This window comes from Oryx dammah, unplaced genomic scaffold (assembly GCF_014754425.2).
Source record: "Oryx dammah isolate SB20612 unplaced genomic scaffold, SCBI_Odam_1.1 HiC_scaffold_27, whole genome shotgun sequence".
In the NCBI taxonomy this organism is placed as follows: domain Eukaryota; kingdom Metazoa; phylum Chordata; class Mammalia; order Artiodactyla; family Bovidae; genus Oryx; species Oryx dammah.
Genome location: NW_024070211.1, coordinates 110,953,044 through 110,975,631, shown reverse-complemented (window position 1 = coordinate 110,975,631; position 22,588 = coordinate 110,953,044). Strand labels below are relative to the sequence as shown.

Below are 22,588 nucleotides of genomic sequence, written 5' to 3'. Positions count from 1 at the left end.
CGGTAAAGAATCTGCTTGCAAGGCAGGAGCCACAGGGGACCCGGGTGTGATCCCTGGGTTGGGAAGATCCCCTGGAGGGGGGCATGGCAACCCACTCAGGTATTCTTGCCTGGAGAATCCCATAGGCAGAGGAACCTGGTGGGCTGCAGTCCATAGGGTTGCAAAGAGTTGGGCATGACTGAAGCGACCTAGCACGCATGCATGCACACATATTTATGCATGACATAATCATTGGGGCACACTGGGTCAAAAGTACATGATACCTCTGTACCATCTTTACAATTTCCTATGAGCCTATATTATTTTAAAACTATTTTTTTTTAAGTAGAAGAAGAGGGAATATAAAGTACAGAAATGTTCACTGACTTGAATTCTTACTAAAATATATATATATAATTTTTAAAAATGAACAGAGCCTCAGTGACCTGGGAGCAATATCAAATTTTCAAACACATTGTAAATGGAGTTCTAGAAAGAGAAGGGAGTATGGGGCAGAAAAATATTTGGAGACACAATGGCTAAAAATGCCCCAAGTTTGGTAGAAGACATAAATTTATAGATTCAAGAGGCTCAGTAAGCCTAAAATACAACTTTTAAAAAAAGCATACTTGAGTATATCATAATTAAACTGCCAAAACCAAAGATAAAATCTTGAAAATGGCCAGAAATAAAAAAACATATTACATTCAAGAAAACAATAATACAACTGACTACGGCTGATTACTTTTTTTTTTTTTTGCTCTATTATGCAGTATGCAGGATCTTGGTTCCCAGGGCTGAAACCCAACTCCGGCAGCAAGAGGGCCGAGTCCTAACCACTGGACCACCAGGGAACTCCCCTAACTACTATCTAAACATCATCAGTTATTGAGGCAAAAACACAGTAGAATAACATCTTTAGGGTGTCAAAATGAAAAATCTATCAACCCAGAATTCTACACCCAGGGAATATATCTTTCAAAAATGAAAATTATATAGACAATTTTTAGAAAAATGAAAACAAGAATTTATCATCAGCAGACCCACACTAAAGAATTACTAAAGGAAGTTCTTCGGATGAGGTAAATGATGCCAGATGGAAACTTGAACTTCAGGAGAGGATGACGAACACTGGTAAACTACTTGTGTATTTCTTTCTTTCATAAGATTTTTAATTTGAAATATGGTCTAAGCAACATGAATGTAGTACATCTTCATTTCTTTAAAATACTTATGATTATATAAAACAAAACTGTTAACATTATATTGTGGGCTTAAAATAATATGTATAATTCACTGTGACAGAGGAAATGCAGGTTGTGTGTGGTCAGTAAAAGGGAGCTGCCTGGAGGGGCCAGGGCATGGTGGGCACTGTGACATGTCTAGACCACTTGCAAATTAAACTGAATGAGCTAATATATATAAAATTACATGACAGTGTGCTTGAGTCATATATTTTTAAAAATGTCAGAAGTACCTGCCAATTAAGATCTGAAATGAAATATGCTATGCCTGAAATTGATAGTATAAATCAGTGACAAAATATGTAACTTATACAAATTCAATTTATACAATGTCATGGCTCTATCACATAATAGGACATTCCCAATTACAGTGTTATTACACCTACACAACATAAAATACTATTAACATTTCCCAGGAGACAAAAAGTAGGTGAAAAAGACTAAATGAGCAATTAAATTACGATTCAATGAATATTGACACTGCTCAGTTACTAATTATCTTTTTTTGTGTGGAAAAAAAATCCAACCATTCATCCATAATGAATTATGTGTTTTCCCAAAGATTATGTGTGTGCTCAGTTGGTCAGTCATGTCCGAACTCTTTGTGACCCCACGGATTATAGCCCACCTGGCTCCTCTATTTATGGGATCCTCTGGGCAAGAATATGGGAGTAGATTGCCATTTCCTCCTCCAGGGAATCTTCCCAACCCAGGGATCAAACCTGTGTCTTTTGTGTCTCCTGCATTGGGAGGCAGGTTCTTTACCACTAGCGCCACCTGGGAAGGCTTTCTTGAGAATAAGTTACTATAAATACAGAGTTCTGTAATAACTAGCAGTTTCATTATTTTTAAAAATATTTATTTGACTGAGCCAGGGGTCTTAGTAGGGCTAAGCGGGATCTGTAGTTGTGAAATGTGAGATCTAGTTCCCTGATCAAGGATTAAACCCAAGCACCCCCACGTTGGGAGCGTGGAGTCTTAGCCACTGGACCACCAAAGGAAGTCTTTTTCTAACTTAACACTGTGTCTGCTTTGATTGCCTAAATTTTGGTTCCCTTCTATACTACAGAGTACGGTGCCAGCTTAGATGCTATATGGAGGAAAACACCATGACAGTTTTGAAAGTCTCTGATCCTTCTGGCAATATAAAGGTATGGTACTCAGAGTACACGGTTTAGAGAAATCTGACAGCATTTTCAATAATAAACAAACTGTCGACTAAAAAATTAGTTTACAACCTGAAAGCAAAGAGTGTTTTATTCGGTGGGAAAAGCTTAGGACTTCAAGTCTGGGAGACAGGATCTCAGGTAGACCTGAGAGACTGCTCCAAGGAGGAGGGAGTCAGGCTACATACAAGTTTGTAACAAAGTGGGCAGGCAGTTTGAACACCAAAGATTATTGTTAAGTAAGGAAAACCAGATAGCAAGGTAAGGAATTTAGCATTCTATGTATGGGAAGAAGCAAGAGTCTGGGATTTTTTAAGTCATTCCTTTCATATGCATCTCAGCTATCTGGGCCAGCATCTGTATCTGGTTTTTGACTTCTCACTGCCCCCTTCCCCCCGACTCCCACCCAGCTCCTTGGCAATCACCATAGGGGGCATGGTGGCATGTGCTGGATTGCAGGTATTTTTTTTTCCCTTTGGGAGACTTCATTCACATTTGGATGCCCAAAATTGCTGATGGCTGTTATATCCTGGTTTACTGATATTCCATTTCACAAAACTTAAAAAAAATTCTTCCCCATTGAAAAACTAACAAAAAAAACCTGGGAAAGAGACTTTCAGAACAATGTCTACAACATAGATAATATACACAAATAGCTTCCAAAATAACTTTTATTACTATATAAAAACAAGAAAAAAATAGATGCATATTTTTCTACAAAATTATAAAATATTCAGGCTATTTAACATTTTTGCATAAATGTATTGCAATTAAAAGGATAGATTTAAACAGAGAAATATTTTCCACTAAGAGTTTTCAGGTACTTTGTAGAGGATAAAGAAGTTTTCATTCTTCCATACTTTACTATGTGTAAAGTATAGCAGACATAGCAGTTACCGAAGACACAGCAGTTACAGTTTTCTGTCAGAGTTATCTAAAAAAGGACATACAAAGATAAAAATTCCATCATGCTGCAATAAAATTAGCAAAAGCTTTACTTCAGGCTTTCAACTTTGGCAGTTGAGGTCAATCAGTTTTGCACTGGAATTTCCAACTCAGCAGGGAAAGAGCCTAATTAAAAGCAAGACATCCTCTTTATTTTGTCCTTTAGAAACAAAAATCACTTGTCAGTATTCCTTAAAAAGTGCGATTACCTCCTTTGTCATTTGATCATAAGGTCTGAGATACTGTTTCTAACCCACACAGCTTAAATGAAACCAGGAAAGGAAAGGGAGGAAGGTACTTTGGAGGGTGGATTTAGTTTGACACAATGAGCACAGGAATCTGTACACTTTTGATAACATTAATTCAAAAAGTATAATCGTCCGAGTTTCTCAATAAACGCTTAGAGACAAAAGGCTTTAGTGTTGATTTAGATGCGTGTTAAAATATAGCTTTTTTCCCTGAAATTAGATTATGGGGTAAGGCAAGCCAGACAATCTCTGTAGATGATATAAGCTATAATTATTTGGGAAGATTTCAATCACTGTTTTGGAATTGACACCTAAGGCTTTCTTCTCCCGTGTTCTTTTTGTGGACTTTTTAATGAGATATTTTGGGGGGCTATGCTTTAGGTAGGAAATACCAGCTTTATGAAAGATAAAGGTATAATTATCATTAGAATAAAAGGTCCATTAAAAGAATCTCAAACAGAAAGGTTTTCTAGATATATTTTACTATGCATTGTTTTCACAATGGTTAAGAAAGAAAGAAAAGAAGTTCCTATAATATCTGTAAGATGAACCTCACATTAGCCCACAAGAGGATAAAATAAAGGGCTGAGATGAGGAGTGCTCCAATACTTCTCAATGGGGCAGCACAGTCTAGTGCCAAACCCATAATTAACTTTTCATTGATAACCTCTTTCCTGGCCTGTATGAAATGGAATGGCAGCTTCAATCCTTGGGGTGGTCATTAACCCCTTGCCCCCCAGAATACCTGGAATTTTGTGCACCTCTATGTAATGAAACATCCATTTACCAAAATATGTTTCTGTGTGACAATTCAATTCCCCCTTCCACTTAGGACCCAAACTGCATACTGCATACATATATCCCAGGCACTGGGCTGGGCACTGGGGATCCCGATGACTATTCCCAAAATTTTGGAAAGAGAATGAAGAAGACAACAGTGTTTTGGCAAGCGACTTGAATGATTATCATCAAACTTCAGGGATGTGATGGAGAGTAGCTCGCACTCAGTCCATGGGCATAATTACCAGTTACCCTAAAAGGAAATTCGCTAAACACCAAAGACGTTAAGTTTACTTGGTAGAAACAGTCTAAAATTGCAGGGAAACCAAAAATCAACCCTCAGATAAAATGCATTGTTTCAGCATAGGCACCACTGTAGGTTTTAAGACAGGCCAGAGCCTAGACAGAGATCTCATGCATGAAAACTGTCATCTCTGAGTCTTAATTCACTACTGAGAACCCAAAACACAAGATACCCCCTAGAATTCCACCCAATCAGGAAGGACCCTAGCTTTTGCCCCCAGGGAAGGGCAGACCATGAAGTTCATCTCTCCTACCTCCAAACCCAAAGCTATTTAGCAGCTAAGATTCTGAAGAACTGAAATGATAATTGATGAACTTTGAAAGCTATAGATGTTCTTGCCTAAACCTCTCTTCATTACCAAGACACAATTTTAAGATCAAAGGAGCATCAAGGTAAGCCACGGCTTGTTGGCAGTGGCAGGGTGCCCATGGTGAATCTCCAGGTAAGGGTAGGCCCTCTTTCTTGTTTATTTGAGGAATCTGCCTTGTAAACAGAGCCAGAAGGTAAATTTTAAAAACTCTACTGCATCCCACCAAATGAGGCTTATCCAAGGGTGGGTCAAAACAGGTGTAAATTAGCATGGGCTTCCCTAGTGGCTCAGAGAGTAAAGAATCCACCTGCAATGCAGAAGATCTGGGTTTGCTCCCTGGGTTGGGAAGATACTCTGGAGAAAGAATTGGCAACCCACTCCAGGATTCTTGCCTGGAGAACCCCATAGACAGAGAAGCCAGGCAGGGACTGGGGTCGCAGAGACACGACTGGGTGACTTAGGACACACGCATGAAGACAACAACATAGCAAATCACGGACTGACCTGAGGTGCCACAATGCCAGTCTTGGAGTCTCAGTTTCACTACTCATTAGCTGTGTGACCTTCAGGCAGGTTACTAAACTCTTTCAGATCTCTCATCTGTAAAATGAAGATTTTAATGGTACCTACTGCAAAAGTTGTATCTGGGGATTGAATGAGCTAAGATTTATAAAGTGCTTAGGATAGTACTGGCACTTAGTAAGTTCCATGTTTAAAAACACCAGAAACTTGGGGGAAAGTGCTCTTTGAGGTTTGTAGAGCAGTTTATACTGCTTATGTATTCAGGTATATTCTCATCATAATTAGGTTTGGAATCTGGATCATAAAGTACACCAAACCCAAGGAAGCCTTGGGATTAAGTCAATTTGGAAAAACTTCTAGGTCTGACCAGAGGAGACCTTCAGCAACCTATAGTCCTGTCACCGCTCCAAAGTGCCCGAAAATAAACCCTGGTCTCCAGGGCCAGTCTAAGGACAGACCAGCTGGGGAGGGAGCAAAGGGCAGCTACGGGGAAAAGGGAGCCAGTTCCTTTCCTACATTTTATGATCTGATTCTAAAACTTTATAACTGGATTCCCAGAATAAACAGAAAATGACTACATGATAAGAGGCCAGGGAAGCTGCCAGTTTATCAGATTTACCAACTGTAGACACATTTGGATCATTTGTTCTATGCAAGGCATTGTGCTAAATGCTTTGGTCCTCAACGAGAAAAAGGTAATATAAGCACAATTTATATCTACTGTTATTAACATTTACATTGATCATCTCCCTTTCAATTTGGGTAAGTTCATAAGCCTCAGTCAATATAAACACTTTCAAGACACCCTATTTTCTGATTAGAATAAATATTGACTCTGTGGACCTCAATCATCTCATGGGTAAATAGGAGAAGCTAAACTGGAGAGCTAGTTTTTTAAACTGGAGTTATATGGCTCCATTGCTACCCCACTTTACATGGTGGATCTCTGTCCAGCCTCATCAAGGGTGATGTTTCTTTTCCTTGCTGCCGCTTCATTGTTTAACTCCGAATCTGATTTGTCCACGTTGCCAAAGTTCATTGCCATGGAACTTTCCACTCCTTCTGGAGCACCTCCGTTTGGCTGAAGAAGGACAGAATTCGGTTCTTTAGGACGTTTCCATTGTGGTCTGGTGACTATCCAAAAAATGAGAGCCCCAAACACCAGAATCAGAAGGCCAAGGGTGTTTGTGAAAACACCTTCTGGTGGCAATGAACTGTATGAAGGACTTTTCCTACAGACAAAGAGAGAGTATGTCCAGTTACAAACAGGGTGATACAGCAACATGCCAAACAGTCTTGAATTTATTTGCTCAAAAGGCACACTGGTACAGTGTGTGTACATTCAGCATAAATTCCCTTAAAGCTTGATATTAAGAAATTCATATAATTCACTCAGTGGATTAGTACAAAACTTAACAATTTCATAAAGTATGAAAATAATATAGCATCTAAAACATTTGCACCACTTACAATCAAAAAAAGGATGATACAAAAATGTAGGTATATCATAATTATAGTTAATATAAAAACATGTATATCAAAACAATTGAAAGGGCGTGTATAACTTCAAAGGTTGCTTTGTAAGAGTGGTACAATTTGTTGGACTGCTTGGTTTTTCTTTCAAGCATTATTAATGCTATATTACATGTATAACACATTTTTTAAAATAAATATTTAAATTTTTTATTTTCACCATTTAAAAAATTTTGTCACATTTATATTTGTCCAATGAACAAGTATTTAATATTTTGTAGCTGAAGAATTGCAGTTAGGAAAACCATGAAACTTACAGGGCAAAAATCAGTTTCTCAGTCAGTCCCATAAGTACAGTTGCAATCACTGTTCCAAAGATGAAAAGTCCGGAATAAACGTGTATGGGCATGAGAAGTGCTCGGAGAGAAAGTGGAGCCCAAGGAAGCAGAAAGACAAAAAAACCTAGGAGAAGCTAAACATCAAAAAAATCAGAGGTTATCAATTAATTGTAAGTTTTAACTGTTTTAAAATTAATGTTAGAGAACCAATATGTGCACAATGAGAAAACATTTCATTTAGAACCAGGTTTCCCCATTCTAGTTCCACTCAAAAGTGACACCTACTATGACTTTCTCAAGCATCTTTTCATAAAATTTCTATGACTAAACAAGCATATGTGTGTGTGTGTTTAAAGAGAAAGTGAGTCAGACATAGAAAACAAACTTATGGTTACCAAAGGTTAAAGGGTAGGGAGGAATAAATTAAGAGGATGGTATTAAAACATACTCCCTACTATACATAAGATAGATAACCAAAAAGGACCTATTGTATAGCACAGGGAATTATAGTCAATATCTTGTAATAACCTAAAATGGAAAGAATCTTAAAAAGAATGTGTGTGTGTGCGCTCGTGCGTGTCTCCCCAGGTGGCGCGAGTGGTAAAAAAAAACCCGCTCGCCAATACAGGAGATGTAAGGGATGTGGGTTTGATCCCAGGGTCAGGAAGATCCCCTGGAGAAGGGCATGGCAACCCACTCCAGTATTCTTGCATGGAGAATTCCATGGACAGAGGAGCCTGGCGGGCTACAGTCCCTAGGGTCGCAGAGAGTTGGACACGACTAAAGTGACTTAGCACAGCACAGTACGCGCGCGCGTGCGCGCGCGTGTGTGTGTGTGTGTGTGTGTGTTATAACTGAATCATCTTGCTATATACCTGAAACTAACACAACATTGTAAATCAACTATATTTCAATAAAAAAATTTTTAGAGAGAGTGAGAAAGAGGGAGTTTTTAAAAATGTAAGTGGGGTTTTATTGTACATACTTGTTCTGCATATTGCTTTTTTCTCTCAACAGTATATCTTGCAGATCTTTTCATATCAATTCATGTTTATCTAATTTATTCTTTTTAATGGCTAATATTTTAAGACTAACAAATTATTCAGTTCCTTATTAATGGACATTTCTGTTTCCAGTTTTTTGCTGCCATTAATAAGGCTACAGTGAACATTCTGATACTTAATTGTTCTTCTCAGTTTCCGTAAGATTGCCAAGTAGGAAGGGAATTAAAAGATTTTTAGGTCACTAAATCTAAGTACAATAGGACACATTTTGTCAGTACAACCTAAAGAAAGCTATGTGGATAAAACATGACAATTTTTTTTTTTTTAACGAGGAAGAAATGAATTCTGCAGAAAATTCTCTCCATCTCCTCAATAATTAAATCCTTACTGGGATATTTCTCTGCAGTGAAGACAATAAGATTCTTACAGAAACTGAAGTCTGTAATGCCTTGACAGCTTGTTTTGTTGTCCCACACTCCTGCCCATTAAGGAATCACTTCTCCTCCAGAAAATAAAGATGACTTAATGACCACGGAGTGTAGAGAGGTATTTTTTTTCAGCTATCTCTTTGGGATCTACCACCCTAACAAAACAACCATGAGAAGAGAGGAGAATGAGAAGAAACACTAGCATCACTGTTCATTTTTCCTGACTGAGATCAAAGGGGGATAGAGAGGAATGAAACCAGAAGGGGTTGGATGCCCTAAAACACATGGAAAGTAACTGAAAATCCATTTTATAGGCTGGTTTGCATATTTTATTTTTCATTAACATCACAAATGCCTGAATATATTAGAAATGCAGAGAGCCCTCCTTGGTGGTTCAGTGTTCCTAATCCTCCTTCAGTGCTCTTTAGTGATTGATTCTTTTAGTATTGATATCAAAGGGCAAGCATTCTAATGTATAGGTTGTACGTTCTATACAAAAATGGGGCTCAGGTGAGTGACTGACAAAGATTTAGAACAAATATATTTCTATGAGTAAGTCACACTATCTTTCCTGTGACTAATCCACAGAAATATATATTTTTCCATATTCCTATTCTCCTGCCTCTGCTGAAATTCCTAAGATTCTTATTGTTTTGAATGATTCTTACTGTTTTCTCTTATTTCTCTCAGGATTTATCTTGTGTGTCTCTTATAATCCCATAAAGCTCAATGATCTAAGTAGATGGGACATCAGACTTCCAGGACTCCAGGGTGATTTCGCTCTCCTAAGTCTTACTTTTGCTATGAAAACATTTTTTTCAACATCAAGTTATTTTTAAAAAGAAAGGAAAAAAATTACAGGATGCTTATCTTTTATTAAGTGTTCCAAATTATGCAAATTTATAACATAAAGATTTATAGTTTATATTAATCAGTCTTTATTTCCTTTGATTTCTAAGCATGTCTCTTTGGGCCCATGCTTGTCTTGTGGAACAATGTATCCCCCACAAGCTAGACAGGTATACAATGCATAATAGGTATTTAATTCTGTTGAAAAATGGATAAGTGTTTTTCAACAGAGTTAAATGGGGTCCTGTAAGCAAATTTCTGATGTCCCATCTACTTATGTCATTGAGCTTTATGGGATTATAAGAGACACACAAGATAAATCCTGAAAGAAATAAGAGAAAACAGGAAGAATCATTCAAAAAATGAGAATCTTAGGAATCTCAGACGAGGCAGGAGAATAGGAATATGGAAAAAATATATTTCCATGGGTAAGTCATGAATAAAATTTCAATGACATAAAATGATATTCTCAACCATGGAGGTGTTAATGATCTATAGCTGAAATGAAAAATGCCATCTTCAGGTTGTAAAGGAGCCTACCACAAAGCTTTCAGTTTCAACAACAGTTGACTTGTGTCATTCTAGTACGCAAAGCCCTCGGCTGAGCCTTTCGATGCATTATTTGCCCTTGGTTCCTACGATGTTGTGAAGGATGTGTGAAAGCCTTAGTTTCTAAGTGAGCAAACTAAGCCCAGAAAAGTTCAATAAGTCCAAAGGTCACAAATTGCAAATGAATGAAACTGATTCAAACTGAGGTCTTCCAGATTCCAAGTCCTGTGTTCATAAACACTACCAGCTTTTTGGATGTAAGCAAGGAAAAAGTCAGGGACCACATTTTCTCCTGCTAAACAGAAGTTATAAAGTTGTGACGTGACATTTCTGAGAAGTCTAGTTAGTACACAGATAAAACAATAAGAGGTAAGAATCTGAATATTTCAGAGCGCAAAAGAAAATCTTGAAACAATTAAAAATGTTTCAATTTGCTCAAGTTTAATATTAGAAGATCTATTGATGTAATTGACTATATTAACAGATTAAAGAGGAAAAACTGAAGTCACATCTCAACATACGCAAAAAATATCCCATAAAATTCTACATTCATTCATGATTTCAGGTCTTTCCTGGTGGCTGAGCTAGTAAAGAATCTGCCTGCAATGTGGGAGACCTGGGTTCAATCCCTGGGTTGGGAAGATCCCCTGCGGAAGGGAACCGCTACCCACGCCAGCATTCTGGCTTGGAGAATTCCATAGACTGTATAGTCCATGGGGTCGCTAAGACTCAGACATGACTGAGCAATTTTCACTTTCATGATTTCAAAAGAAAAACAAAACCAATTCACAAACTGGAATAAGAGAAAATGTGAAGCATCTGTACTGAATAGTGAAATGTTAGAAGTATCCTCTTCAAAAAAAGAACAGTTCAAAGATTCTTATCTCTACCTCTATTTTATACCCTGTAAATAATTCTATATACTTCTATGTACTTCAACAGGCTTCCCTGGCAGCTCAGTTGTAAAGAGTCTGCCTGCCAATGCAGGAGATGTTTGATCCCTGGATCAGGAAGATCCCCTGGAGAAGGAGAAGGAAATCCACGCCAGTATTCTTACCTGGAAAATCCCATGGACTACAGTCCATAGGGTCGCAAAAGAGTTGGACACAACTTAATGACTAAATGACAACAAAAAATATACTTTAATACTTCTATGCTCTTCAATTCCACTGGCTTGGATGCAGACAAAAAGAGACAAAACTGGCAGTGCAGATAAATGGCAAAGATAGGGACAATTCAATAAATGGTGCTGGGGAAAGAGTTTATCAATATGGAGAAAAAATGAAGTTAGTAACAATATCACATCATGAACTAAGTTAATTCTAGATGAATTAAGTACTTCATATCAAAGATAAAACTTTAATATTCTTAATAGAAAACATAAAAGAAATTAATATTTCCAATAATATTATTGTAATGTAACCTCTTGGCTATTCATAGGTTTTTGTCTTCGACCAACTGTTCTCAAATATTAGCGTGTATCTGAATCACTTGCAGGGACTATGAAAGCACATATTGCTGGGCCTACCCACCTTCCGCCTCCCCCACCCTCCACTGTGAGTTTCTGATCTAGGAGGTCTGGAGTAGAACATGAGAAATGGTTTGTTTTGACCTCAGGGTACAGAAGGATTTCATAAACAAGTCATCAAAACAAAACAAAATATGATAACTTTAAAGGAAAAAATGATCAGTTTGTTTCATTAAAATTAAGAATTTCTATTCATCAAAAAATGCTAAGAAAAGAGAAAATACAAGCCTTAATGCTTGAAGAAATATATAATACATACAAATGAAAAGGAATCTGACACAGAATGCCTACAAATCTTTAAGAAAAAGGAAAACAAACTCATTGTTTAAATGCACAAAAGACAGGAACAGGTATCTTTTTTTAGAGGTGAATCATGAGTAACCAGTGAAATAAACAAGAAAATTACAAGACATCATTTTATATCCACCACTTTGGCAATATTTTAAAAGTTTGAAGAGGATGTATGTTGGCAACAATGTGCCATATGTGAACACTTATTTGCTGCTGACAGCAACATAATTGGAAACACTTTGGAAAACAAGTTGACACTATTTTAGACTGAGTATACAACTACTATTGTAAGAATACCTAGACTGAGTATACAACTGCTATTGTAAGAATACAGCCAGAGAAACCTTTGCATATGAGGGCCAAGAGATGTGTATGTGAATGTTCAATTCAGCATTGTCAGAAACAGAAAACAACTCAAAATCGTCTAAAAGTGTAATAGCAAGAGAATAGATAAGTAAATGTGGGGTCTATTTATGCAGCAGAATACAAAAGTAGAAATGATTAAACTACAGCTAGAGGAATCAATATAGTTGAATGGACAGAATGAAAAAAATTGTAATCAAATACTTATGATACTGTTTCTTAAAAAATAAAAAAATACAAACGAAACAACATATTGTTCGGGAATTTACAGCATGTGGTAAAATTACAAAGAAAAACAGGAGTGAGGAAAACCTGGAGAATGGTTACCTGCAGGAGTTGGGATAGAAAGATGTGGGATCAAGTTGGGGGCAGGGGAGAGGGGTTCTATGTTTTCTAAATTAAGGTGGATGGTGGAATTATGAGTTAATTTTGTTATGATTCATAACTTCTACATACACACATACACACACTGGCTTTTTTTTTTTTTTTAATCCCCTAGAGGCTAGATGTCACAAGTAGAAAAAAATGCCTACAACTTGAAATGCTTTGCAATTCATAGACAAACAGAAGAAGCGTGAAGACTTTTCAGCTTGTTTTGGTTGTATTGCTTTGTTGCTAGTCCCCTTTCTTTGCTCCGTTCATTTATTGAAACAGCCTGGACCCTGGCTTCATTTGGCCGGTAAATCTTGACTTTGTAAAGTCCTTAAACTAAAGTTCAAGATCGCTAAGGTAATCTCTTGACAATCTCTCCCATGCTCTTCATACTCTGTGGTAGGTTTGTTTCCTGAGTTGGCCTTGGGAAGAATGCAAACTGACCTCACAAACTCAGATGAATGGCCTGCACACAATTATACTTTGCAATTGAAGTGCACAACAGTTGGCGGCTGTGCAAGTGAGCAGCAAGCAGGCTGCTGTAGCTGCTCCAAGAGGGTGGGACTTCCTGTTCTCCACCTACAAGTGGCAGCTCCGAGAAGCTCCACTTACAGAGAGTTCATCCTGATTCACGGAGAAAATAGTTTTCCTTTTTACTTCTAACTTAATCTGACAGAGGCACATCTCTGTCAAAGCATGTTTTCGTGGTTCATGAATTTTTACAACTAAGAATAGGGAGGAATCTTTGTAAATCTTAATCAGAAAGAGGCTTGAAAGTGAAAGTGAAGTCGCATCAGACTCTGCAACCCCATGGACTGTAGCCTACCAGGCTCCTCTGTGCATGGGATTTTCCAGGCCAGAGTTCTGGAGTGGGCTGCCATTTCCTTCTCCAGGGGGTCCTCCCAACCCCAGGGATCTAACCCAGGTCTCCTGCATTGCAGACAGACGCTTTACCGTCTGAGCCACCAGGGAAGCCTAAGAAAGAGGCTTAGCTCCTATCAAAAGTGAAGAAAGCAAGCTTAGAATTGGTTTCTTTCCATGGGGATAGGAAATTTTCTTTCGTTTAATTTCTTCCTGAGAACAGCTGGGTGATCTCTTCTGTCACTTCTTCTTCAGGGAAGCAATGCAAGTAACTTAAAAACAGCTTGGATGCAATAACTAAATAAAGTTGGAATGTAGTCATCTGTCCCAGAAAAGGAATAGGAAGGAAATGGTTCATCTGGTTTCCAAACAAACAACCAGAAGTTACCACACATGACATGAATGTTCACAACCTGATTTGAGGGGACACTGTTTGCTTATTCAGTTTTAAAAATTGTGTATATATGATCTTTTGTGACATGTGATTTACTTGTATTTTAAGACAAAAGAGCCACAAGTTCAAGCAAGAAAAACAAGATGCATTTAAAAAGTTAATACCCTCCCCCAGAACAAATAATTCCCCAACAACCCCACAATGGTATTCTGGTATATTCTCCCATAACTTTCTTTACCCATCTACACATAAATGCTTTTTTCCCTTTCTTTCCTCCCCCCTTCTCAAATGACACTTTACTATACACATTATTCTTCAGTATTTTTTTTTACACTGAAGAACATATAGGAGATGCAAGAGATGCTGGGTTCAATCCCAGGGTCAGGAAGATCCCCTGGAGAAGGAAAGGGAACCCACTCCAGTATTCTTGCCTGGAGAATCCCATGGACAGAGGAGCCTAGCAGGCTACAGTCAGTCCATGGGGTCACAGAGAGATACAACTGAGCATGCACACGTATCACACAGTAGACAGAACTACATTCTTTGTAATAGCTGTGTCATATTCAACAGATTCGCCACAAGTTCTTACTGATGGTCATTTAGTTTGCTTCCCATTTCCTGCAAGCACTGCTGCACTAAAAATCCTTTTGAGAGTTCCTTTTGTGACAGCTTTTTATTTCTGATCTCCCCAAATGTGGGACTGCTAGGTTAAAGAGTAAGTTATGTTACAATGTTGTGTAAGAGTAAGCATATATATATATATTTTTAAAATAATAGATATTAACAAACTACTTCCCTAATTTGGTGGCAATTCACTTTTCCATGAGCAGTGTTGGAGAGTACCCTTACCTCACCTCTATGCCAGCAATGGATATCATTATTGTTCTATTTCATGGGGGGGACAATGATATTTTATTGTTATTTTAACTTACATTTCCCTAAGGTTGGACATTTTCTCATATGCTTATTGGTGATTTAATTCCTTATCTGAACTGTCTGTTCAAATCTTTTGTTCAGAGTTCTGTTAGGTTGACTTTTTAATTACTAATTTTTAGGAGTTGTTTTGTATATTAAACACATTAACCCTTAACACAGGACAAGATTATTCCCCATATTTCCTTGAGCAGTTCCTGCCAACTTTATTATCTTTGGTCACATATACAGTCAGTCCTCTATAGTCCCAGGTTCAGAATCCATAAATTTCACCAACCACAGATTAAAAAAATGTTCAGAAAAATAACTGCAGAAAGTTCCAAAAAGCAAAGCTTGAATTTGCCATAGACCAGGAAGTATTTATATAGGACTTACATTGTATTCACATAGCATTTACATTGTATTAGGTATCATAAGTAATCTACAGATGATTTAAAGTATATGGGAGAATGCATATAGGTTATATGCAAATGTGTGCTTAGTCACTCAGTCGAGTCTGACTCTTTGCAACTCCATGGACTGTAGCCTGCCAGGCTCCTCTGTCCATGGGGATTCTCCAGGCAAGAATACTGGAGTGGGTTGCCATGCCCTCCTGCAAGGGATCTTCCCAACCCAGGGATCGAACCCAGGTCTTCCTCATTGCAGGCTGATTCTTTACCATCTGAGCCACCAGGGAAGTCCTATATGCAAATACCACACCAATTTATACAAGAAGCTTGAGCATCTTTGGAATTTGGTATCTGAAAGGGTCCTGGAACCAATCCCCCAAAGATACTAAGAGATGAAAATAATTTAAAAAAAATTTATGTAGCCATATCTGTCTTTCTTTTCCTTCTAGATTTCTTGTCAACCTTATAGCCTCCCCTACCTCAGTATTATACAGATTACATGCTTTTTAATTTTCTTTTCTCTTTTGATTTTGGAGTTTTTTATATCCATATCTTTAATCTATTTTATCTAGAATCTTTTTTTTCTTTTCTATGATGTACATAGTCTTTTTGTTTGGTTTCCTTCAAATGGGCAGCCAGTTATGATGATAACAGTGATTAAGCATTCTTTCCCTGGTAAATTAAAACACTATAATGTCATAGAAAAAGTTATTATATATACTGTCTGTCCTCTGTGTTCTCGCCATGAATATATTTTGTTTATTCCTGTGGGAATACCTTGTTTTGAATAAAGCTGGTCTACCTGCACTTCTTCAAAATTTTCTTGGTTATCCTTGGGTACTTATTCTTTTGCATAAAGTTTAAAACTCTCATTGGGTTTAAAATTATAATAAATAAAAATATAGTTGAAGAGGGAAGAATGTTTCTATATTAATTTTTCTCTCTCAGTAGCATGGTATTCCTCTCTTCATATCATATTTTATGTTTTTTGGTAAAATTTTATAGTACTGCACTGTAAGATTTACAGGATTCTACTTCCTATTCTAAGTGGTTATTCCTAGTATAGGGAAAAGTTATTGGATTCTGTTGGCTATCTTTTATCCAGATACCTTTCCAAATTCTTTCATAATTTAGTCATCTCTTGGATTTCTAGATAGTCATATGATCTGAAAACAGGGAAAAAGGTCACACATTTTCTGTTAATGTATTTTTTTCATTGGGTGTACATTAGCTAAAACCTCTAAAATGAAATTGAACACAAAGGTTGCAAACATCAGTGTTTTATTTATTTAATGGAAATGTCTTCAGTATTTCAGAGTTTAAGCTTATATTTGCTGTTAGATGTTGGTAAAGGTGTTTATTACTAAAGCTGCCTCCTTAGATATGAAGTATGCAGTACACAACAGGGCCACGTCGAAGAGGAGCTTGTTTCCGCTCAGTGTACTGGATCGGTTTAAGCATTAGTTCCTTGTAGGTCAAAGTATAAAACAATCTGGAACTAATGTCTTTTTTAAATGATAGATTTCAAATGACCTTACCAATTGCTTATAATGTTATTGGTCTGCTTAGGTTTTCTAACTCCTCTTGGGTCAAATTGTTAGTTTATACTTGGCAAGAAAATAATCATTTTTTCTTTAAGATTTTTAAAATATTACCATATTATTAAAATTTAATAAACTGTCCTAATTTTAAAATATTATTTGTATCTGTGATTATATTTTTTAAATCCTGAATGATGTGTATATTATGCTTTTTCTCAATCAGATTTGCAGTGGTTTATCTATTTTTATCCTGGGCTTCCCAGGTGGTGCTAGTGGTAAAGAACACACCTACCAACGCAGTAGACACAGGAGATATGGGTTCAATCCCTGGGTTGGGAAGATCCCCGGAGGAGGACATGGCAACCCACTCCAGTATTCTTGCCTGGAGAACACGATGGACAGAGAAGCCTGGTGGGCTATAGTCCATAGTCGCAAAGAGCTGGACACAACTGAAGCAATTTGCACGCATGCGCATTTATTTTATTCTACTTGTTTTAAAGAACCAGCTTTTCGTTTTATCTATATTTCTATTTTTTTTAATTTATGGTTCTGATAGGCTAAATCTTGCCCTTTCCCAAAGATGTCTACAACTTAATCTCTGCAAGCTGCGAATACATTATGCTACACAGCAAAAGACACTTTCCTGATGTAATTAAGGTTGTAGATGCTTCTGACTGGGGGAAAACCCTGGATTATATGGGCAGCCCAATCTAAACACATAGACCCTTTCAGAAGCAGAGAACTTTGGCTGGAGGAAGAAGAGATGAAGAGGAGAAGGAGGGAGAAGTCAGAGAGATTCCAAGCCAGCTTGATGGAGGAGGGCCATGTGCAAGGAACAGAGTGAGAAGCTAAGAACAACCCTGAGCTAATAGCCAGTGAGAGACTGGGACCTCAGGCTTACAAGCACAAGGAACTAGATTCTGTCAGCAACCTGAACTATTTTGCAAGTTGATTCTACCCTAGAGTCTTTCTATAAAAGCCCAGGCCAGCTAACACCTTGACTTTGGCCTTGTGAGACCCTGAGCCGAGAAACCAGCCAAGCCAACATGGATTTCTGATGTACAGAAACTGTGAGGTAATATATTTATGTTGTTTTAAGCCCCCATGTTTGTGGTAAACTGTTACGGCAACAACAGAAAATAATACAATTGTTCACAGATTTTTTTTTTGGATGGGAGGGAGGGAGTCTTTACTATTCCTTGTATATTTTGCTGTCCATTTTTTATTTTCTTTTTTCCCTTCTTGTTTTACTGAGATATAATCAATCCTTTATTTTCTTAAGTGAATACTTCATTTATATATTTTAAGTTTTCCTTTCCAATAAATAAACATATTTAAGCCTATATTCCTCTGAGAACCATTTTATCTAAGACCCCAAAATTTTAGAATAAATATTCTCTTTTTTGCTAATTCCTATATATTTCTTGCTGCTGCTAAGTCACTTTAGTCATGTCCGGCTCTGCGCAACCCCATAGACGGCAGCCCACCAGGCTCCCCCGTCCCTGGGATTCTCCAGGCAAGAATACTGGAGTGGGTTGCCATTGCCTTCTCTGATACATATTTCTTAATCTTACATATTAAGATATAGAGCACAGCATAAAATTGGTTTTCAGAAATTCCAGCTTAAAAGATCTGGTGTAAGAAACTTTGTTTTCATTTTAAAAGCTTTTTATTGTTATACAAGAAATGCATGTATATTTAGAAGATACAGAAAGTGGAAAGAAAAATAATCAACTAGAATCCAGCCACCTAGAGATCATCAGCATTAATATTCTGATACATCTTTGCAAGTGCTCAGAGAATGCTTTGGCATATAACTAACTTAGCAAAGGCATCTCATCTAATCCATTTTACGTTTGTACTCAGAGCCACAGAACCCTCTCACAGGGAAGCTACACGGAGTGGAGTGGGTGGTTTCCATTCGGCTCCTCAGAGACACGGCCCTCCACTGAGGCTGCTCACACACAGGTGAGGGATGATGGGGATGTTGTGGAGGCAGCAGGACCAGGTGGGGAGGGCTCAGGATTGGCAAGACCAGGACCTGAGTCCTAGCTCTGCCACCTATTCTTCCTCAGTGACCGTAAAGGTTATCTCACATAAGGGATTACAGGAGGTGAGCAGAATGCTATCTGCTCAATGCGCAGAGTGTTATCTGCAGAACGCGCTCTGGCTCTCCCTTACTGCGTTCTGGTGTGGCCCACAGGAGGTGAGGCAAAGTGAGGGGAACAAACAGCTGAAAGGAGAACAGCGAGCTGAGAAAGTCCCGAAAAGATGCTAGTAGGCCAAGGGGACACCCAAAGCAACTGAGGGATGTCCCCTGCTCGTACCATCCTACTCTGAAGGGGAAGGGCCCACGGGCTGCAGCAGAGGAGGACACTGTCTCCCAGATGAGAACACTGAGGGAAAATCAGCTTTGAGGGCAGGAGATCTGGGCTCGGCTCGGCCATCCAGTATGGGATCAGGAAGATCATGTTTGATACAGGATTTTCCCTGTGCTCCCTCTTGTCTGGCACTTTCAATCCCCTGATCCTTATCTCCTGGTATGCTAATCCAAATTAAATAATTAATAGTGTCCATATAGCTATCAACTTCTATTTAGTTAAAATTAAAGAAGACTTAAGGCTTTAAAATCCTTACTTTAAGAAGAAGAAAAATGACAAATAAATGTCTTCTGCTGCTGCTGCTGCTAAGTCACTTCAGTCGTGTCCGACTCTGTGCAACCCCATAGATGGCAGCCCACTAGGCTCACCCATCCCTGGGATTCTCCAGGCAAGAACACTGGAGTGGGTTGCCACTTCCTTCTCCAATGCATGAAAGTGAAGTCATACATTCATATATATGCCTTGAGGTTTTACAAACTCACTCCCATTTCTTCTCATATATCCACAGAAAAGTAAGTTCACAATGATGTCCCAATCAGGAGTTGGATATATGTACTAAGGAAGGGAAATGAATTGACATAGTTTACAAAGATTTTTCAACAAAATGATTAACAACAAAAACTTTAAAAATTAACCTTTACTTTTGTGACCTTGAACAGCCAAATTCCTATCTCACTCCATTAACATGTTTAAAAATAGTGCTCTCAAGAGTATGTGTTTTAATAAATAGAGACATTTAATAAGTGAAATGAAAATAAAACAATCACTGAGCCTTCCAAATCTAACAAAGATGTAAAAATTCATCTCTTTACTCATAAACTTAGAAAATAGAAATGACAGGGAATGTAGGAAAGAAATATAGAGCTCTTGCCTATGCTAGTTCACCCAGCACATGGAATTTAAAGTGCAAAGAATGGCAGCCTAGAAATGATGAGATGGCACTTTCTCAACATACATATGTCCATATTTAAAACCTCACACTCATGCTCATAACTGAATTCTGGTGCCCCCTCAAGGGAAAATACTTATAATGGAAACAAACTGAATGATGACTAGTGGAAATGAAATGATTTCCAAGAAATTATGAATGAACAGAAAACATCGACAGTATCTGAACTGTTTTAGGTTTTGTATCTTGTTTAGAAATACACTGAGATACTGACCTGTAAGATGTAGAGAATGACAGCTGTCAGTCCAACCCAGCTGTGCAGACTGTACATGTTGGGGATTTTCTTGGCATTGTGGAAATCAAAAACAGCCACCAGAGAAATAATTGCAAGAACGGCAGCAACAGTGTTTAGCCCCGCATGGATGGATTTCATCAGGAGCTTGCTGCATTTCCAGGTCCATGGCAGTCTGTACACAATGATGGCTGAAGAGAGAAGAAAGGGGACAGAATGTAGTGCTGCTGTTCTTTTAACCAACACGAGATGAACATTTTGACGCAGTGAACACTCCTTCTATGAAACCCTTTTCTGTTAACTTCTGCTTCTCTCTTCCCTGCCTCTCAGTGGTTCCTTCTTGAGCTCTTTGCTGGCATCTTCTTTACTCCCAACTTATGAATGAACCTTGATGCCTTTTAGGCTCAGTCTTTGGATTTTTTCCTCTCTCTGTGGGTGATCTCATTCAGCCTCTCACTAAAATGCTACCTCCATGGTTGGGACTCCAAAATTCTCATCTTCAGCCCAGAACTTTCTTCTGAACTCCAGACCTACATATTCTAATGGCTTCTTGACATCTCCACATAGATGCCTCTCAAATCTCTCAAACTCAACATGTCCAAAACTAAATTCTTAATCTTATGGTCTGGTTTCTTCATATAAGTGCCTTAATTTGACAAGAAAAAGACAGGCTAAAAACAGAAAAAATAAGTGCAAAGATTTAAATAGATGAAAGAGTATATCTAAGTATTTCATAAGAGAGTATATCCAAGTGACTAGTAAACATAATAAAGATATCAACAGAAAAATGAGACTACCTCTATCACACGTCTGAATGGCTGAACACAGAAAATACTGAGTACTGGAGAGGCTATGAAACAGCAAGAACTCTCATGTCTCTGCTGAGAGTTTAAATGAGAACAAACACTTGGGAAAACTAGCAGTATCTACTTAAGCTAAACTTATGCATACCTTTTGTTGTTATTTGGTTGCTAAGTCATGTCTAACTCTTTTGCAACCCCACGGACGGTAGCCCACCAGGCTGCCCTGTCCATGGGATTTCCCAGGCAACAATACTGGAGTAGGTTGCCATTTCTGTCTCCAGGGAATCTTCCCAACCTAGGGATCAAACCCATGTCTCCTGCATTGACAGGTGGGTTCTTTACCACTGAGCCATTATGATCTATTAATTCTACTCCTGGGCATATGCCCCAAAGAAATATATACATATATTCACCAAGAGACATGTATTAAGAGTATTATTATAGCACTATTTGTTGTGGCCAAAACCTGGGAAATTCCCTAATGTTCATCATTAAGAGAATGAATAAATTGTGATATATCCATACCATGGCATGAATGATTTAAAACTAGAACTTCACCCAATGATATGGATCAATCTATAATGTCAATGCCAAGAAACTAGACATAAACAAATATACACTGTATGATTCAATTGATACTAAATATATAAATAGGCAACACTCATCTTTGCAATAAGAAAAATCAAGACAGGAACTTCTCTGGCAATTTAGTGGTTGAGACTTCATGCTTCCAATGCAAGGGACATGGGTTTGATTCCTGGTCAGGGAACTAAGACCCCAGGTGGCCAAAACCTAATTAATTAATTGCCAGATACATTTAAAAAATTGAAAAGTCAAGAGAGTGGCTGCCCTTGTGAAGAAGGGGTATAGCAACTGGAAAGGAATGCACAAGGGATTTCTGGGCTCCCACTAGTAATCTGATTTTCAACCTACATGCTGGTTACACAGGTAATCAATCACTGAAGGAAGATGCATTAAGCTATACAGTTATACATATGCTTTTCTGCATGTAGAGTAAACTTCAGCAAAAAGTTTCTTGAAAAGCTTTTTCTTAGTGTCCTGGCTTAATCAATAGATTATATGGCCACCCTATCCAGCATGCAATTAATTTTGTTTAGAAGGCAATATCCTGCCCCAACCTACCCTCATCCCACTCCTTATGTTCATTTCAGGGAAAATTTAAATATCTGGAAATGTATGGCAGCTTGCAAAGTTTAAAGAATACTCTCTTGGAAAATGGGTTCCATTATATTAGCAATGGGGCACACAAATTTCTTAATTCCAGAAAAGCAGCAGCTGCAGAAGCTGCTGCCTTTTCCCTTCAAAGACATTTATATTGAGTATAAGAAACTTAATTGGATCATAAAATGTAAAAGATTATCTTGTCCATTTTCAGGCAGAAACACAAAAAA

The 22,588-nt window shown here is 37.9% G+C and overlaps 1 protein-coding gene across 1 annotated transcript in view; it reads right to left on the bottom strand.

Moving 5' to 3' along the window:
- Window positions 1-3,212: 3,212 nt before the first annotated feature.
- LOC120854918 (cytochrome b reductase 1) overlaps window positions 3,213-22,588 on the bottom strand; it is a 31,978-nt gene continuing 12,602 nt past the window's right edge. Inside the window, exons 2-4 of the mRNA XM_040229333.1 lie at window positions 20,356-20,564; window positions 7,289-7,443; window positions 3,213-6,730 (exon numbers count right to left, since the gene is read on the bottom strand). Coding sequence (XP_040085267.1) covers window positions 6,430-6,730; window positions 7,289-7,443; window positions 20,356-20,564 — 665 coding nt within the window. The 3' untranslated portion in view covers window positions 3,213-6,429. The remainder of the gene's footprint in view (window positions 6,731-7,288; window positions 7,444-20,355; window positions 20,565-22,588) is intronic.